The sequence below is a fragment of the Mustela putorius genome, unplaced genomic scaffold (genome assembly GCF_011764305.1).
Source record: "Mustela putorius furo isolate JIRA1106 unplaced genomic scaffold, ASM1176430v1.1 tig00003845_pilon_pilon_pilon, whole genome shotgun sequence".
In the NCBI taxonomy this organism is placed as follows: Eukaryota; Metazoa; Chordata; class Mammalia; order Carnivora; family Mustelidae; genus Mustela; species Mustela putorius.
Window position 1 is genome coordinate 51,211,174 of NW_025421998.1, and position 17,827 is coordinate 51,229,000.

The 17,827-nt window shown below is 37.2% G+C and overlaps 1 protein-coding gene across 1 annotated transcript; it reads right to left on the minus strand.

Annotated features, from left to right (window-relative positions):
* Positions 1-15,689: 15,689 nt before the first annotated feature.
* On the minus strand, positions 15,690-16,835 carry FERD3L (Fer3 like bHLH transcription factor). The gene has a single exon (XM_045062765.1). It carries the CDS (start codon positions 16,375-16,377, stop codon positions 15,886-15,888), a length of 492 nt encoding a protein of 163 aa, XP_044918700.1. The 5' UTR covers positions 16,378-16,835; the 3' UTR covers positions 15,690-15,885.
* Between the last annotated feature and the right edge of the window lie 992 nt (positions 16,836-17,827).

Below are 17,827 nucleotides of genomic sequence, written 5' to 3' on the forward strand. Positions count from 1 at the left end.
TTTATTTTTTGTTATACATAACCACTTATCCTTGTGGCATGAATGATCAATGAAGAGCTAGTAGAACTGTAATACAGTGTCATACATTGAAAGCCAATTACTAAAGATATAGAAACATTAAAAAGCAACTACAACTGACTTAGAGCAAATCAGTCAGTATGAAGGAAAAACAGATTTATGCAATAGTGAAGTAATCCAAAGAACATCCACAAAATCAGAGACATAAGAATGGCCTTATACTTTAAGCTGATGATGAAAATGTTATAAATCTTATCTTCTGACATGGAAATTCTCCCAATGGTTTGAATTTTATTTCAGGAGAACCTCTATTTTTGAATTAAATGTCATAAATCTGAGAATTGTATTCACTTTTTGCCACTTGATCCACTCGGTAGTAAATTTGCTGTCAGCCCCCATGAAACGTTTCCAGCCACCCTCCGATTCATAGTTTAGGGTAGTCTGAATAGTACCCTTTCTTCTTAAAAAATGCTTCCTTGGGGTTTGTCCACACTGTCCTCTTATAAGTAGGACCTGGCATTTCTGACCTTGCTGCTGCGCTTGACATTGTTTTGGGTTTCTTGGCGTTATAACTTGACAAATTATGTCTTATATGAACCAGACTTAGTTTCAGCCTGTAAGTTGTGTTTTTCTTTTTGTGGAGATAATGAAATAGACACTCTTACAAGCAAGTTTTCTCTGTTTTAAGGTTAACATTTCGCATTTAGAGGATCATCTCAATTTAGTTTTAATTTTGCTAAACTGTAAGAAAATCAAGTAAACAAGAAAAGAAAAAAATGGACAGTAACTCTGTCCAGTAGCACAAAGGTTGTGATATTCAGTTTGATTAGTAGGACACACCTGCCAAAACACAGATTTGTCTAATGCTTATGTATTCCACACCACCCCTTTGTTCCCCAAGCACCATAAATACAATAAATATCACATACAGGGCACTTTAGCTGACAGCCTACCTTATGATTAATTATGAACCAGAGACTAATGAAATGCATCACATGGAGGAAATACCAAGGATTATGTGGTCTTGAGGTGGTAGCCTTTTTGTTACTGTATTAGCCAGTATGAAGCTGTACAAGTGTGTCACATATTTCTGAAGCATCTAAGAAAACAGCTGAATTTAGATGCAAGAAATGATTTCTTTCACACTCTATGAACACAAAGCAATAATAATACAGAAAATGAGAGTAAGGGAACAAAATACAAATCGCATGAAATACAAACCATCCTACTAGCAACAAATATACTCTTGAAAGTTGGTATAGATTGAAACCATAGGAATTGATGGTAACTCTTAAAGGAGTCCTTCAGTCTATGCTTGCAAAAGTTCCTTACCAAACTGGACACACAGACAATGCCAGGCCACGTTTGCAAGAAGTGTATGCTGTCCTCCAGCTAACTGACAGGGCATAGAGCTCCATTACAGCAACATTTGTCACCGTTACCTCTAGAGAAGGACACAACTCGGTCAAAATCTAGTTCCACCACTGTCTGAGCTTGGACAGGATATTTTATCTAATTTAACTTGGTTTTTTATTTTAAAATGGATTTATTAATATTTATCATAATATTTTTTAAGGATTGGGTGACATAGTATTTGTAGGCAGCATAGTAGTTGTTCAGTCAATTAATTGCTGTCCCTGCTGTCTTGTGGTTCGTCACATGGCACTGTCTGCAGTGGGGAGCTAAGTCCACAGAAGTGCTTGTGAGAGCTGAGGCAAAACACCGGCCAAATAAATAACATGGGATTTATCCTTTGTTATTTTTCAATTTGCCCTTTGTGTTCCCTTTGACTCGTAGTGAAGATAATGGATTTGGGGAAGAGTAAGTAAACACTTGTGATCTTTTCTCTTTAGCATTCACCCAGATTTTCATTCTGTCGATGACTGATGAGTTTTTAACAATTAAATGTGAACAAAAGAGTTGTAAATACTATGTAACACAAACGAACCAAGAGACAGAGTTTTCTTCTGTACGGATTAGCTCTCTAGGGGCTAATATGACCATAGTCTAGGTATTAACTTAGCTTGTGTGGCTCCCACTGAAACTGTTTTGGTTTCTATGGAGACTTTTGCTCTGGTTTACTAGTATATAACTGTTTCCTCACCTTTTCATTTCCTGAAATAGCACAAGTACAGTATCTAAATTTTGACTAATATAAATCAAAGCACATGCTTTCCTTTCAGGAAAGTCCTCTATTTCAACATATGTGCAGGATTTTCCTTTTTAATGCATTAGACATCTGTTATTGCTAATGGGGATAAAATGTCACATGTTAAAAACAATAAAAGTTATTAAAAGCAGTGCAAGTTTGAAATAATTTGAAATTATATTAGAAATGAATTTTTTCTTTTAATATATAGCAGTTTTCAAACATGAATATGAAAAGTACATGAAAATGAATATGCATATGACTGTGGTTTTGAGGCTCAGGCTTATCTGGTTCTAATGTATCCTTTTAAATGTTGAAGTAAACATCAAGCAATTTACACACACAAATACACACAAGACATATGCACATGCATTCATACATGCACTGTAATTCCTATGGGGCTAATAGGAAGAAAAATGTGGTGCTAATTGTTTAAAAATGAGGAATTTCCTTAGAAATTAGTGTAGTTTACTATGGTTATTTTTATTAGGCTTGTATATGTGTGTGTGTATGTGTGTAAATTGCGGGTGAACTCAGCTGTGTTTAAGAAGGCTCAAAACATTGTTAAAATTTCCATTTGCATTTTCCATTTCAGTGTCAATAAAATTAAAATGCATATTTGCTAAGTACTTTCCTTTTAATTTTTAACTCTGTATTTAATGGTAAATTTATTTCTTATCTTTCTAATTAATTTCAACTTCTCTTGTATGTTTGGGAAGAATGTCAGAATACTTGTTTTATTGAAGACAGATTTATAATTGAAAAGCACTCTTTTACCAAAACCTAATGATTTCCTTCATATAAAATAATAGAAAAACTGGGAAGCTAATCAAGGCTGTTAAAAATCAGGTTACTGGATATCCTTGTAGGGGAAAAAGACAATAATTGGTGGGAAGCATGAGAGGGCCTTCTAGTATGTTGATAATGTTATGCTCTGCAGAGCCAAAGAAAAATATTGCAGAATATCTTACCAAAGCACATTAAATACCTAGTTTTAAATATTTTAGAGTTAGAAGGCAATAGTTCTTACTTAAGTAACAGCATCCTGACAAACAACTAAGAATATAATTCACAATTTGTATTGCCTGGCTATTTTTGACTAAAAATAATTTTATTATTTTTTTTTGTTTTGATAACACTCAATATACATTCTCTCATCAGCTTTCAAGTCTCTAATAGAGTATTGTTAATTATAGTCATCATGCTGTATACTAGACCTCAGAATTTATTTATAACTGGACGTTTGTACCCTTTGACTAACATCTTCCCATTTCCTTTGCTGTACAACTCCCTTCAGCCACGATTCTACTCTATTTCTCTGACTTTGGCATTTTTAGATTCCACATATAAGTGAGAATATAGAGTGTTTGTCTGACTTATTTCCTGTGGCATAATGTCCTCAAAACCCATCACATTATGTAGAAGACAAGATTTTCTTCTTCTTTTTTTTTTAATGACTAAACTGTATTTCATTGTATATATTTCCCACATTTTCTTTATCCATTTGTCCATAGACACTGGGTTGTTTCCATGTCTTGGCTATTGTAAATAACGCAGTGAACATGAGGGGCACAGGTGTCTCTTCCAAATAGTGATTTCGTTTCCTTCAGATATTTACCCAGAAGTAGGATTGCTGGCCCATATAATAGTTTTATTTTAATTTTTTGAGGACCCCCCCCAAGCTGTTTTCCATAGTGATACTACTAATTTACATCCCCACCAACATTGCACAAGGGTTCCTCTTTCTCCACATCATTGCCAACACTTTCCTTTTTCTTTTTGATAACAGCCATTCTGACAGGTGGGGAGGTGATACCTCGTTGTGGTTTTGATTTGCATTTCCATTATGATTAGTGCTGTGGAACACTTTGTCGTGTATCTGTTGGCCCTTTGTAGGTCTTCTTTGGAAAAATTTCTATTTGCTTCCTTTGTCCATTTTTAATTGGATTATATGTGTTTTTGCTATTGAGTTATGAGTTAGTTGCATATTTTGGATATTAACTGCTTATCAGATAGATGGTTTCAAATATTTTCTCTTATTCCTTAGGTTGTCTTTTGATTTTTTGATGGTTTCTTTTGCTGTGCAGAGCTTTTAGTTTGATATGGTCCCACTTGTTTTAAAATAATTATGTTCTTTTTCTGACTACAAGAGAATGTTAGAAGACTGGAAAAATATATACAAGTACAAAAATGACCGATTCTCCCATAGCATGTATAAAATGAACATTTATGTTTATATACATAAAGATATGCATACATACCCATATGCATTTCCACATATTCCCATATGAAACAGAAATGAAATCATGCCTTAAATTTTGCTTTATAATTTTTCATTTATGATTTATTGGAATCATCTTTCCACAGCCCAGCTTCTTTCATACCTCATCTGTTTAAGGACCACAACAATTTATTTTATTTTTTTAAAATATTTTATTTATTTATTTGAAAGAGAAAGAGCATGCCCACGAGTTGGGGGCAGGGCCAGAGAAAGAAGGAGAAGCAGGCTCCCTGCTGAGCAGGGAGCCCAACACAGGGCTCAATTCCAGGACCCAAGATCATGGCCTGAGCTGAAAGCAGACACTTAAACAGCTGAGTCCCCCAGGTACCCCTGACTGACCACAACAATTTAAAACGAGGACTTACATTTTTTAAGGACTTATATTTTTAGTTATCTAGGTTATTTTCTCAATTTTAATATTATGAATAATACCTAGACACATCTTTTTCAATCTCATCTTTATACATAGTATTATTTTCCTAGGCTAAATTCCTACCTGTGAAATTTCTGTAAGCAAGTTGTAACAATCCACAAAATGTCCTAATGTTGTAAAATTCGGCTTAGATCTTCCCAACTAGAGCCAAAGTTCAGAGAGCTTTCTTGAATCTTTTCTAACACCTTTCTTGATACGGTAAATTACCTGAACTTCAGATAGTCTTGAATCTCTCCAAGAGGAAGTAGCTCTGCTCCCAGGGAAATTCTGTTTTTCTCATTGAGTAAATGACCCTCATCTAATCAATGAGTGTTCTGTAGGTTTCCCGAATGGCAATTCCAGACACTTTCTTTTCTACAATTTACTGGCTGCTAGTCTTAGTAATTATATTCAGGTCTGATATACTTACATGGGGCTAATATTTAGTTGATAACTGGAGTAATTCCTGGGCTTATTTTCAATATATGTAAAGACACTGATGCTCCCCTGAATTTTGGTTAAAAAAGTTAGAAATGTTCAATAATCATTAATATTATGACGTAGGAAATATTGAAGAAAGAGATGGCTATTAGTTTAAAAAAAGCGAAACTACCAAAGTATGAAAGAAAATGAAGAAAAATGAAACCATTTCTTAAAAAAGATTTTATTTATTTATTTGAGAGAGAGAGAATGAGAGAGAGAGAGAGAGAGCATGAGAAGAGAGAGGGTCAGAGGGAGAAGCAGAATCCCTGCCAAGCAGGGAGCCTGATGGGGGATTCAATCCTGGGACTCCAGGATCATGACCTGAGCCAAAGGCAGTTGCTTAACCAACTGAGCCACCCTGGTGCCCAAATTGAAACCATTTTTAGATTGGAGCTAGCAGTGAAAAAATATATATATGCACCATCAACTCTAAAATACAAGTGAAGGCATTCTGATATATATATATTTACATGTATGCATGTTTGCATGTATGTGAACCATACAATGGAAGGATGGGATTATAACCTAGAAAGAGAACCTCTGGAGATGTCTTGGGTAAGGACTTTGGGGTTTGCATTGAGGTATGATGCGTATTTTCATGTGGATATAATGTGAGAAGATTTTTGCTGTGATTCATTGTGTAATACTTTGAGTCCTGAGCATATTTTTAGCCTGCTTTATGTTAACTTTAGAAGCAGTTGATTGAATTTGAGTAAATGCAATATACTAATAAGGGTATGAAGTTTAATTTGTGGTTGTGTCATCTTGAAACAAAGTGGCATTCAGTATGTATATTTTAACTGAGCTCATTTGCTCTAATTTTAATGGACTTCAGTGAGATTAAGCAAGCGAATAGTGATGAAAGAATTGGTGTGGCATGTTCAATAAGATCTACAATTAACAAAACCACTTCTTGTCAAATACTTGTTAGCTACAGTTACCACATTTTTTGGTCAAAAGTATGAACCCATGGTGAGAATATTTGAAATTAAGTATGTTCCATAAGTCAGAAAAATTTTAGTTAATTTCAGAAGGCCGTTTACCATCCCTCAAATAAACCACCTGAAGTTGAATCAAAGCTTTTAAAAGCAGTAAGATGTGACAATTATCCTTTTATCTTTTTATGTAAGGAAGAAAAAAAATTAAAATAGTGGATATGAAAAAAGAATTACCATTTTTATTTTTTAAATATTTATTTATTTATTTAGTATAAGCGATGGGGTAGGGCAGAGGGAAAGGGAGGTCGAGAATCTCAAGCAGACTCCTCACTGAGCATAGAGCTGACATGGGGCTTGATCTCAGGACCCTGAAATCATGACCTGAGCTGAAATCAAGAATCAGACATTCAACCAACAGAGATACCCGGTGCCCCCATTTTCATTTTTTAATTTTAATTTTTTTTTGGTTACCCATTTTTAAATGTTGAGAAAGTATGTGTAATTTCAGACCAACTTCATCATTTCAAAAATTCCTTTGTAAATTGCAAATAAATCAAGGCCAAAGTGTACAAAACTTTCTAAAGATTTGGTATAATTTTTTGCCAGTGAAAAAAAGATCTCTGGATAAAGAGAATAAAGCAAGGTGCCAAATTTTCAAAAAAATGTAAATGGCAGAAATAACACAGGATGTCCAAGAGTGCACTTTGAGACCTAACTTCCTTCTCTGCTGCTCCAGGGAGGATCCTTTTCTCTTTTCCTCTCTGAGTCTCCTCTGTGGAAAGCAGGTAGCATTTAACCTTCTTTGGTGCACAGGGACTCCTGTGTCCCTTAGGGAACCTAAAACAAAGCATGATTATGTACTCCATTCCTGGTTGACTGAGCTGAGTTTCAGGTTTTCGTATTTCGTGTTTGTCTAGGTCAGGAATACGTAACTGCTTAGTAATTGAGGCAGTGCCACTTCTCAGTTACTATTACCAACACCACAACTTTCAAGATGAAGTTGCTCAAAAATAAATTCCCAGAGGATTTACCAATTCTGGTATCACCTTTTCATATAAAAAAAAACTATATGCAAATTTTAGAGGTTATTTTAGAAATGTAGGGTTTACAGTGACCTTCCTGACAGATAAAAGATTGTGATTACATGTTATGGACCAGAAGCTGGGTCTTTCTATACTTTAAAAACAAAATTTGCTATTGTGGTGGCAGATTAAATTTGGCACAAATGCCATGCTATTTAAAAGCTGATTCTGTTTAAGAGGAGCAATTTAATACTGTTTTTGTATGTGTTTCCATGAGCCTTTCTAAAAGGTTGAATTGTCATTTTGCTCTATATACACATTCAACATTGAAATAGCATAAACAATAACAATAACAACATTCACAAAATGTTTACTTTGTATGAGGCACTGTACTAAGCACTTTATGAGATCTCTTCTGATACTTTAACTCTGTGTTTATTACTTCTTCTTCACAGACCAGGACTGGTACTGAAGCCCAGATGTTTTAAGTGAGTTATTATCTAATCCAGTAAGTGGCAGAATAAGGATATATAACTCTTCCACCACTCAAATCCATACTTGAGAATGTATCTGGCCAAGGAAGTCAGCATGAACTAAGGAACCCAGAATCAGATAATCAGTTCTTGGCTAAGACCTTCATGGGTGGAGTCCTGATTTTCATTCCAGGATACACATAATACCATGCACAAAACTTGGCTTTACTTTCACAGGAAACACTTGAAGAAAAATTGTAGAACAAGATAAGAATCAAGCACATGTGAATGTCTCCCTAAAATAATTACAATTTAATTTGCTAGGTGCTTTATATGTTGAAATGAATGTCATAGTTATTAACTGATTTTTTTTTCAGTTTTTATTTTAAAAGTAACTATAGATTCACAGGACATTACAAAAGTGGTGTAGAGAAGTTCTGTGTAGCTTTCACTCAGTTTTCTCCATTGGTTACATCTTACATAACTATGCTACAATGTCAAAACTAGGAAATTAACATTGGTGTAAGAAGATACAGTTTTATGTCATTCTATCACATACATAGGGTTACCGCAACTACATTGCAATTAAGATACAGAACTATTCCATCAGAAATTACTGGATTTGAGTAAATGTACACTTATTTAGAAAACACATACTTAAAAAGAAATAGTACCTGGAAAAAAAAGAAAACACATACTTAAATGTAATGTTTAGGCCGCTGATAGACTAGAACTTCTCTGAATGAATTCAAATCATTTTGTCTCAGATTTAAAGTCACTTACCTATCCTTTCTTTTATAATATATCTGCTGTTGCAGTAATGGGTTAAAGGAGGGGGTTCTGATCTCTCTTTTCCTGTTGGGTGTGTATTGTTCCCCTTAGAAAGATGCATGGACCAGAGCTAAATGCTGACATTCAAGTATTTCAGGAATAAAAAATATTGGAGGAAAAAATGTTATCTCGTTTTTAAAAAAAAATTACTTAAAAGTACTTTGTAGAGTTCTGCTTTTTACATAATTTGTACTTTCATATATTACCATTGGTGCTAAAGGTGATGCCTTGCATAGAGTTTTTGTTGCCGTAGAATTGGAAGGGATATGATGGTGATGGTGATGATGCTGAAGACAATGAATATTTTCATAGTAGGTACCATTTACTGAATGCTGATACACCATTTACTATGCATACATATTTTAGTCAATCCTCATAAGGGCCCTACTGGGGAATAATATTATTATCCCTATTTTATTATTATTTTTTAAAATTATTTATTTGAGAGAGAGAAAGCACATGCAGGGGGGAGTGGCAGGCAGAGGGAGGACCAGGCTCCCTGCTGAGTAGGGAGCCCAATGTGGGGCTCCATCCCAGGACCCTGGGATCATGAACTGAGCCAAAGGCAGATGCATAACTGACTGAGCCACCCAGGCGCTCCTATTATTCCTATTTTAAAAATGAATAAACTGAAGGTCAGCAAGGCTAAATAAGTTGTACTAGCTTCCATAACATGATGTAATGTACTTGCAATTCAAACCCGCTTCTGTCAAATTCCAAAGCCTGTTTTTATAATCATTATGTTCACCAAAAGAATTTTGTCTCTTCTCTTCTGGCAGGATTGCCCTGAAACCACTAGAGGAAAGTTTTGGCTTTAAAATATCCATAGAAGATTATTTCAAGGCCTCTTCAAAAACTTACACCAGTAGTCCACCTTACGAATCTAATTGCAGAAACTATATCCCTTTACTACATGATAAACCCATGTCCACATTTCTGCTCCTCAGTAAAGATAAAGAATACTTATGTATTTTTACCATATAATTTCTATTTAAAAACAATAACCATATACTCATTCACAAATAACCTCAATCCCTAAGAATTTGGTCTCAAATCCTTGGCTGAATATAAATCTTAGTTTTACTCTTTGTTAGCTGCTTGAGCCGGGAAAGTTGTTTAACTTCTCTATTCCATACTGTCCTCATCACTGCTAGGATAATCATAGTGTTTATATCCTAAAATTATTATTTGAACTCTAATAGTCATGGAAAGAACTTAACTCAGTGTTTAGAACATGAGTTGTCATATAAGTAAGCAATATAATAAATAGGATTATAGATATTACTACTTCTTATTATAGATATTGTTACTATATCTAGACCTAATAATTCAGTTATTTGGTTTTTCTCCTTGAGACCATTTCTAGCTTCTCTAACATTTCACTAAATGTGGGATTAAATATAACCAACATTTCACTAAACTACAGGACTAAATATCATCAGTTCAAGATATGATTGGTAACAAATACAGCTTGTGATTTTACTAAGTTTTGGAGAAATCACAAAATTATCTGCAGTAAAATAGTTGTATAATCATATTCCATTCATTTGTTCATTCAAACACATGTATTTGATGCTGTTGCCTTTTATTGTACACCAACTGTTTGATCTATTTCCAAATTCTCATAGATATTTTCCTCCCTTTTGAAGACTGGAAATTATAAAAAGCTGTCTGTAACAGCTGCTTTGAGGTCATCTACGTATGTTGACTGCAGGTGGAAATCTCTTTCACAGAGCCCTAAATAGTAGGTGGTAAAATTTGGCCTTTGAGGGAGCGGGACTCTACTAGCCTTTTGTACAATTTATCATCCACAAAGTGTGTTAAGGTGCTTTTGATCTTTGGAAATAATATCTTTCAAAGTAATGTGTTGCTTATATGTGACCACTGGCCCTCTTTAGGTATCTCAGTATCATGCTGATTTCAATGAGTGAATGTATTTTTAAGATGGTACACTGATGACTCAATTTAATAGAGAGACTCTAGATCCTTTTGAAATCCATTTGGGAGGATCGAATGAGAGGAGGTTTGTGAGTGGTGCTTTGAAAACCATAAAGCACTAAGTAGCCATATGTCATTTTATTATGATAATTTCCATCATAGTTATTAAATTTTGGTTTTGCATTAAAAGTTCTTGCTTTCTGCAAGATTAAGGGTGCGATTCTGCCAAATATTAACCATAAAGAGTGTGTAAAAATACATTCATACTATTCTTTGCATTTCCTTATATTTCTTTATGGAACATGTTTCAGGCACAGAACTAAAAATTGGGGGTCACAGAGAAATTTGTGGAAATTTATAGGCTTTGGTTTATAGAGACTTGAAGTTTTTTCCATCTCTCTGGTATTTTATTCATGTCAGTTTGCATGGCCTCTTTCCTTTCCTTATCCTCCTCTGCCAGGTTTGGTTTTGAGCTTTGGATTCAAAGAAACCCCAAAGTCAAAACAAAATGGTCAGAACTGCTGATTCTTGTTTTGCAAACCTTTTTAGTGCAGGATTCACAGGAAGAGAGGTCACTGACCAGAAACTAGGACTAACTTCACCCAGAATGTTGGCAAAGTTCAGGAACCTTTGAGCCCCCAGATAGATATCTATAATAAAACTTAAACATTTTTCTACTTTATATTAAAGATAATTTAATGAAATAATATCACCCTATAAAAAGTGGTTTTAGTACTTAAATTCAGTATTAATCTACCAGTTATTTTTGATAAAAACAAAATAATTTACCTTTTGTATTAAATACAGTCTCTTGGCTTTTCAAACTGCAGGTCCAGTTTGGAAGCTCAAATGTAAAATGTACTTAAGTGTCCTCATTACCTTTGAAATTATTTTTGAGACTTGTAATTAAGAAGAGAGTTATGCTAAACTCTGCTTATCAGATTTCAAATCAGAATTTTTATAGCTTTGCTATAAACCTGCCACCATCGTGTTTTTGTGATGGAAAGGCTGATAAATGCAATAATATATACCAATCCAAGGGTTTTAATTGTATATTCATGCAGGAATTACACGTACTAGCATAATATTCAGTTTTCAGTGCTAATTTTGCCAAAATCTGCTTTCACATTGGGCAGCCGTAAAAGATGATCGCCCTGAATAGCTGCCTATTGATGGCAAAGGCTTTGATTATTTTTACTTTCCTTGGAAAGTCTGATTATGTCTCAAATGTGATTTCATTTAGATCTTTTCTTGTTTTACGTGTCTGAATACTAGTAGTAACCAGATAAGTATGGGGAACTTTGAGACCAAAAGGCAGATTTCAGTCAGACTTATATAAATAAAATTGCCTCCAAGCAGCATCTGAAATGATATTTAGATTTCAAATGTCCAAATAACTTTTAGATTTCAAAAACATTATTAGAATTTTCCAGAAGTAATTGACATTAGGATTTTTTAACTGGTGGAAGGTATTAAAAAAACAATATCTACTTATATTTCATTCATGTTAGTTTAAAAGATAAAGAATAATATAGTTTAACATAGGATGTGTTATATACTAAAAGCAGTTGTACTAAAAAGTACATTGGGGACACCTGGGTGGTGAAATTGGTTAAGCATCTGACTCTTGGTTTTTTTGGCTCAGGCTCAGGTTGTGATCTCAGGGTCCTGAAATCAAGCCCTACCTTATGTTATGCTTGGTGCTCACCCCAGAGCAGCTTGATTGGGTTCCTTTTACCCTCTCCCTGTGCCCACCACGTTCGCTGAAGCTCTCTTTCTATCTCTCTTTCTTTCTCTAATAAGTAAGTAAGTAAATAAATAAATCTTAAAAATATTACACTGACAGATGGTAACTGCAACTGTGATGAGCGTAACATAATGTATAGAGTTGTTGAATCATTATGTTGTACGTCTGAGATTCATGGAATATTGTGTGTCAACTACAGTAAAAAAAATTAAAAGTACACTAAATTTATGGATCTTAGATGAAAAGATTGAAAAAGAACTACAACTGTCACATTGCTTATAAAAGTTGGGTGTCAAGACATGGAGGTATAGTAGATTCATGTTCTAGATGCAGACGATCGTGTCTGATCTCTATGGATGATTTCATGTGAGAAATAAGTCAACCCATTTCTCAGTGTTTATAATCCTTATTTGGCTTCAAATTATTCTATCAGTACAATGATTAAGAAAATGTATTAAGGGACTTTACATTTTAAAGCAGCTTCTCAACATATAAAAAATTACAAAGAGCAAAACATTTGCACTTTAACAGATTCAAGAATTGTGGACATAAATCTTCTAGTGATAATGATGAAATTGTTTTTCTGCTTACAATCTCTAGATATTATTTACTACACTGAAGAGGTATTCACTGTAGGATATCAAGTGCTTACTAAAAATAGGACAGTGTGGTTCAGAGTGTGAGGGAGAGGATTAAGGATGGTGGATGCTTGTATTTACTCTTTAGGACCCAGTGATTTTGAGGTCTTTTGTCTACAGAGTTTTTATTTTTAATTTCTGGTTTTCAAAAAAATATTGATGATTCCTAGCGTTGAATCATTTTTTAAAAACTTAACACTCATAGATTTTTTCTTTCTTTCTTTCTTTCTTTTTTTTTTTTTTACATGATGTTTAATTCTCAGGAGGACTTTATGTGGGAGAAAGAAGGGAGAGTCTGCAAGATCATTAAATTTTGAACCCATTCACACTATACATAAAATATCAACACATTTTTAAACCAATTAAATAAATAACTGGATAAACATGAAGTATTGCTGGAGCCACTAGCAGTCCAAAAGAAGTTGGGAAACAGAATACTGTTTAATGAAAAGTTGAGAAGTAATTAGTTATGTCCTTCCAACATATTAAAATTAGTAATTTTAAATTTATCTTTAAAAATACAGAAAGAAATGTTAGTCTCATTAGCCAAAATGTTGTCTAGAAAAATGAGTAATTTTACTTTATAAGACTGACATAGGAGTCATTATCCAAATTTCAGTTCATTTTATTAAAGGCACTAGAGAATAAAAAATGTACTCCCTGATTTTGCTGTTTTTTTTTTTTTTATCTCATCTAGTTACATTTTTTTCCCTTTTACCTGTGTATACAGATCGTATGGTAGAAGTAGAAAAAGTCCTGGTGAAAAGACACAGTCAAAATATGAAATCGTTTTCGGTAGGGTGGTCATTTCAGAACTATTTCAGTTCCTATAGATAGAAGAACTAGGACAAGTTTTAAATGAAGACACTTGAGAGACAAGCAAGTCACTGCAGTGCTGGTGAGCAGGAGTGTGAACTGGCAAAACCCACCTGGGAAGACAATCTGGCCATTTGTAGCCACAAACTTAAATGTTCATGTGATGAAGAAATTTTACTTCTAGTTACCTAATACCAGGAAATTACCACAGGCAGAGAAGACATTTAAAAGAATGCTCTTTGCATCATTTTTTTTTTAAAGGAAGTATCTTACCTATCTACTTGTAAAGAACTGGCATTAAATTATGACACGTCGTTATGACAAAATACAGTAATCAGAATTATGTATGAATAGTATTTAAAGCCAGGGGAAAGGTGCTCATTCTATATTGCTGAATGGAAAAAGATCTGTATCCAAAAGTATCTCAAATTTGTTAAGCGTATTCAATTTATATCTGTACAGAAAGAAAAAAGTAGAAGGAAATAAAAATGCTAACTATGGGGGCACCTGGGTGGCTCAGTCGGTTAAGCGACTGCCTTCGGCTCAGGTCATGATCCTGGAGTCCCGGGATCAAGTCCCACATCAGGCTCCCTGCTCAGCAGAAGTCTGCTTCTCCCACTGACTTCTCTTCTCTCATACTCTCTTTCTTTCATTGTCTCTCTCTGCCTCTCAAATAAATAAATATTTAAAAAAAAAAAAAAATGCTAACTATGGCATTGTGAAGTGATTTAAATTTTCTTTTTTTAACTTATGTTTTCCAAACTTTCTAGGGTGAGTATATCGTACTTATTAATAAAAATGTATTATATTCCTAAAGGTAAAGAGGGAGAATTGTGTGTGTGTATTGTGTATGTGTGTGTGCAAAGGTGTGCGATGTGAAGAGGCAAAATAAAGTATTAGGATTTATCCTTTTGAACTTCTGAATTTATGGTTAGGCGGTACTTGTTAACTCAGGTTCCTCCTCACTTACCTACTCCTATCTGAACAACCCCAGTTCAGGTCGCCCACAAAGCAAAACCATGGAGTGGCAGAGGGTCCAAACTGGAGGTAGGCTCTCGCCTAGGTCCTGCTTCAAACCTCCTCTCCATCATATACATTTTCCAAAGTCGAAGAATGGAGTTTTTGCTTTACCTGTTCCTAGATGCAGCTAGAAAGAAAGCTGTCTTTTCTACCTACAGCTAAAAATTGTAAAGTGCGCACTCAAACTGCGCTGCACCTGGGAAGACCAGGTCATTTTCCCGGAAGCGCAGGGGGTAAGCCCCGCTCGGTGGCCAAAGTTCGGAGAGCCGAGGATCCGGGCAAGCCCGGGAGCATTCCTGCCCTCGGAGACCGAGCTCCTTCGGTCCACCTCCGGGGTCAAGCTTTGGTCTCCTGGAGCGACCCGAACAAGGTTTCTGGTTCTGGAAATTAAGGGGAAGAGAGGCGAGAATAATGTCCCTTCTCAGAGGTCGCCTGTCCCCTGGACTCTCCTTCCGTCCTCATCTCCTTCCTTCTGTCTCTCTCTAGACAAGCCAAAGAGGATCAGACCCGAGGTCCGGAGCCCCTTGGCTTCTCTGAAGACCCGCACCCGAACGCTTTGCCAATGATTCTGTTGTAGGTGCCCCCCAAAAACGCGCGGGCGGGAGCGGCGTGCCTGCCCGGGATTGGGGATTGGGCAACACTGACTCTTGAGGCTTTAAAAAAAAAAAAAAAAGTAAGAACATCTATTTAATTTTTTCTTTTCTTCCTTCCTTCCTTCCTTCCTTCCTTTCCTTTTTAAAAGAAAACAGAAGAGTTTGGACTCTACAGAAGCCCCGGAAATCTGCAGTTTGGGGAGAGGATTAGCTCCTCGCCAACAGGCCGGCCGAAGCTGTGTCCCGGCGCTCGCGTCTATAGCCCCGCGCGTTCGAACTCGTAAGGCGCCCCGCCCGCCCCTGCCCCAGACTCCAATTGAGAGCGTTCGCGTGTCTATCAACTCTACGGCTGCCACTTCTTGAGGGCTGTGGGGATTTCGCAACCCTGAACCAAACTCCAGAAGGCCAGACATTCTGCCTTGAAGAGTCCCTCCTGGCCTGTCGGCCACACCCTGCTGGGTCCCGAAGCACGCCAAGCCCGCGCGCGTCCGGGAGGAGGGCGCAGACCCCTCTCTCCCGCTCCGGTTCAGCCGGTATCCTTCTTTTCGCAGCCCTCCAAGAGCTCGGTCATGAAGGAAATGTAGACGATGGCCAGGCGTAGGGTCTCGATTCGGGACAGTCTCTTCTCGTAAGCAAAAGTGGGCACCTTCCTTCGCAGCTGGTCGAAGGCCTCATTGAGGTTGAACATCCGCTTCCTTTCGCGGATGTTGGCTGCCTGGCGCTGGGCATAGGTGATCACCCTTTTCCTCTTGGGACGGCCCAGCGGGGAGGCGCCTCTCCCAGGCTCCTCTTCCTCCTCCTCCTCCTCCCCCTCGTCTACTTCGCCCTCCTCTTCTGGATCCTCCTCCTCAAAGCGTGCCAGCCTCCTGCGTCTTCCCTCTCGGAGCACAAGGTCCGGGTCCCCAAAGGGAACCCCGGGTGCGAAGTCGCAGAGGAGAGGGTGCCCAGGGGAGGCCAGGGACAGGTCTGCGACGAAGTCCAGCACGCTGGCGTCCACGCACCTCTCCTGGGCCGCCATCGCATCAGCTTGGACTTGCCTCGCATCGGTTTCTTGCAGCGAGGGGCGAGACTCCTAACAGCTCTGAATCTGACGCGGCACCATCTCCGAAAGGCCAGGGGAATTAATATTTATAACCAAGATGATAATAGGATTAGTGGCACCGATAGGGAAGGCTCTGACAATGTCGTCGTCTCGAAACTGATGGAAGAAGACAAGCTTGAGCACGCGTGGAAGTCTCAAAGGGACAGGCCTCCAATTCCGAGATCCTTTTCCATGAGCCACCTGGGACACTTTGGCAACAACCCCTAGCCTCTTACCTGCTGTGCTTTTTGTGCCTCTCCTCATCCCCGCAGCCAACTAATATTCTTCAGGCTCCTTATCTCATGTAGCTCTTTTAATTTAGCTTTGGATTTTCAAAGCGAGGATGTTTTCCACCACTCTGGCTTCTCCTTGGCTTCAGAGTAGGAGTCCTGAGTCTTGCCACCGGAGGCTGCCAATGGGTGTGAAATAAGTGCATGTGCTTTTAATGATGTCCTGAAGAGGGGCCCTGTCTGCCAGGGGTCGAGGGGAGCTGTTTGTCTGGTATCCCAGTGCAGCCGCTACTGAAAGGCAGGATCTTCCATTAGCTTAAGTAAGCACGGTAGGTGGGGGCGGAGAGCGCATTCCCCAGAGTCGCTGTTGGAACCGGCTTTCTCCTTCCAGAGCCTGGAAACAGCTCTCCTGCGGTGTTACAAACCCGACTTCTAAAGTCCGTTTTGTTGTAATCACCCTAACAACAGATACTTGAGTTTCCCTTCCCTACTTATCTCCTACTCATGTAAAGTGGAAGAAATTACTTCAGGGCAAAAGTTATGATGGCAATAAAATGGGGGGGGGTCCTAATATTTTCTCTGAATGTACTTAACTATGTAACCCCAGCGTGGGGGGCAAAGCAAACCCTCACCACCACCACCCCCCCCCCCCCCCCCCCCGCGCCCAAACAAAACAACTTCAATCTCCTTTCAATAATGCGATTTACCCTTTGATAGGCCAATGGGTCGATCAGCCCTCTGTTGTGAAGTCTTTCGACTTTTAAATTGCCCATCGGTATTTGTGAACAAAGATAAATCCTCACGTCCTTCTGGCTTGTTTTCCTCATTGATTTGTGCTGCCCTACAGGACTTAAGAGTGGCAACTATATGAGTTCAATTTAAGGGAGATTTAAAAGTTATCGTTAGATCATGTTTTTGAGATGAAAGGAAATTTAAAATTTGGTATAAGAAAATGAAATTTTACTGATTTCATATTATCTTTAATATTTTAACAAAGACGGGTTCATGTTTCCTTTTTTTGCCACTGGCTATATTTACTTAATTATTCGGTGTAGGGATTTTTAAGAAGTCACGGAAGGGTAGAGTAATATATTGGAAAATCGTTTTAAAGATGGCTTAGAAGAAATAGCTGTAAAAGATGAGTAAAGAGATGCCTT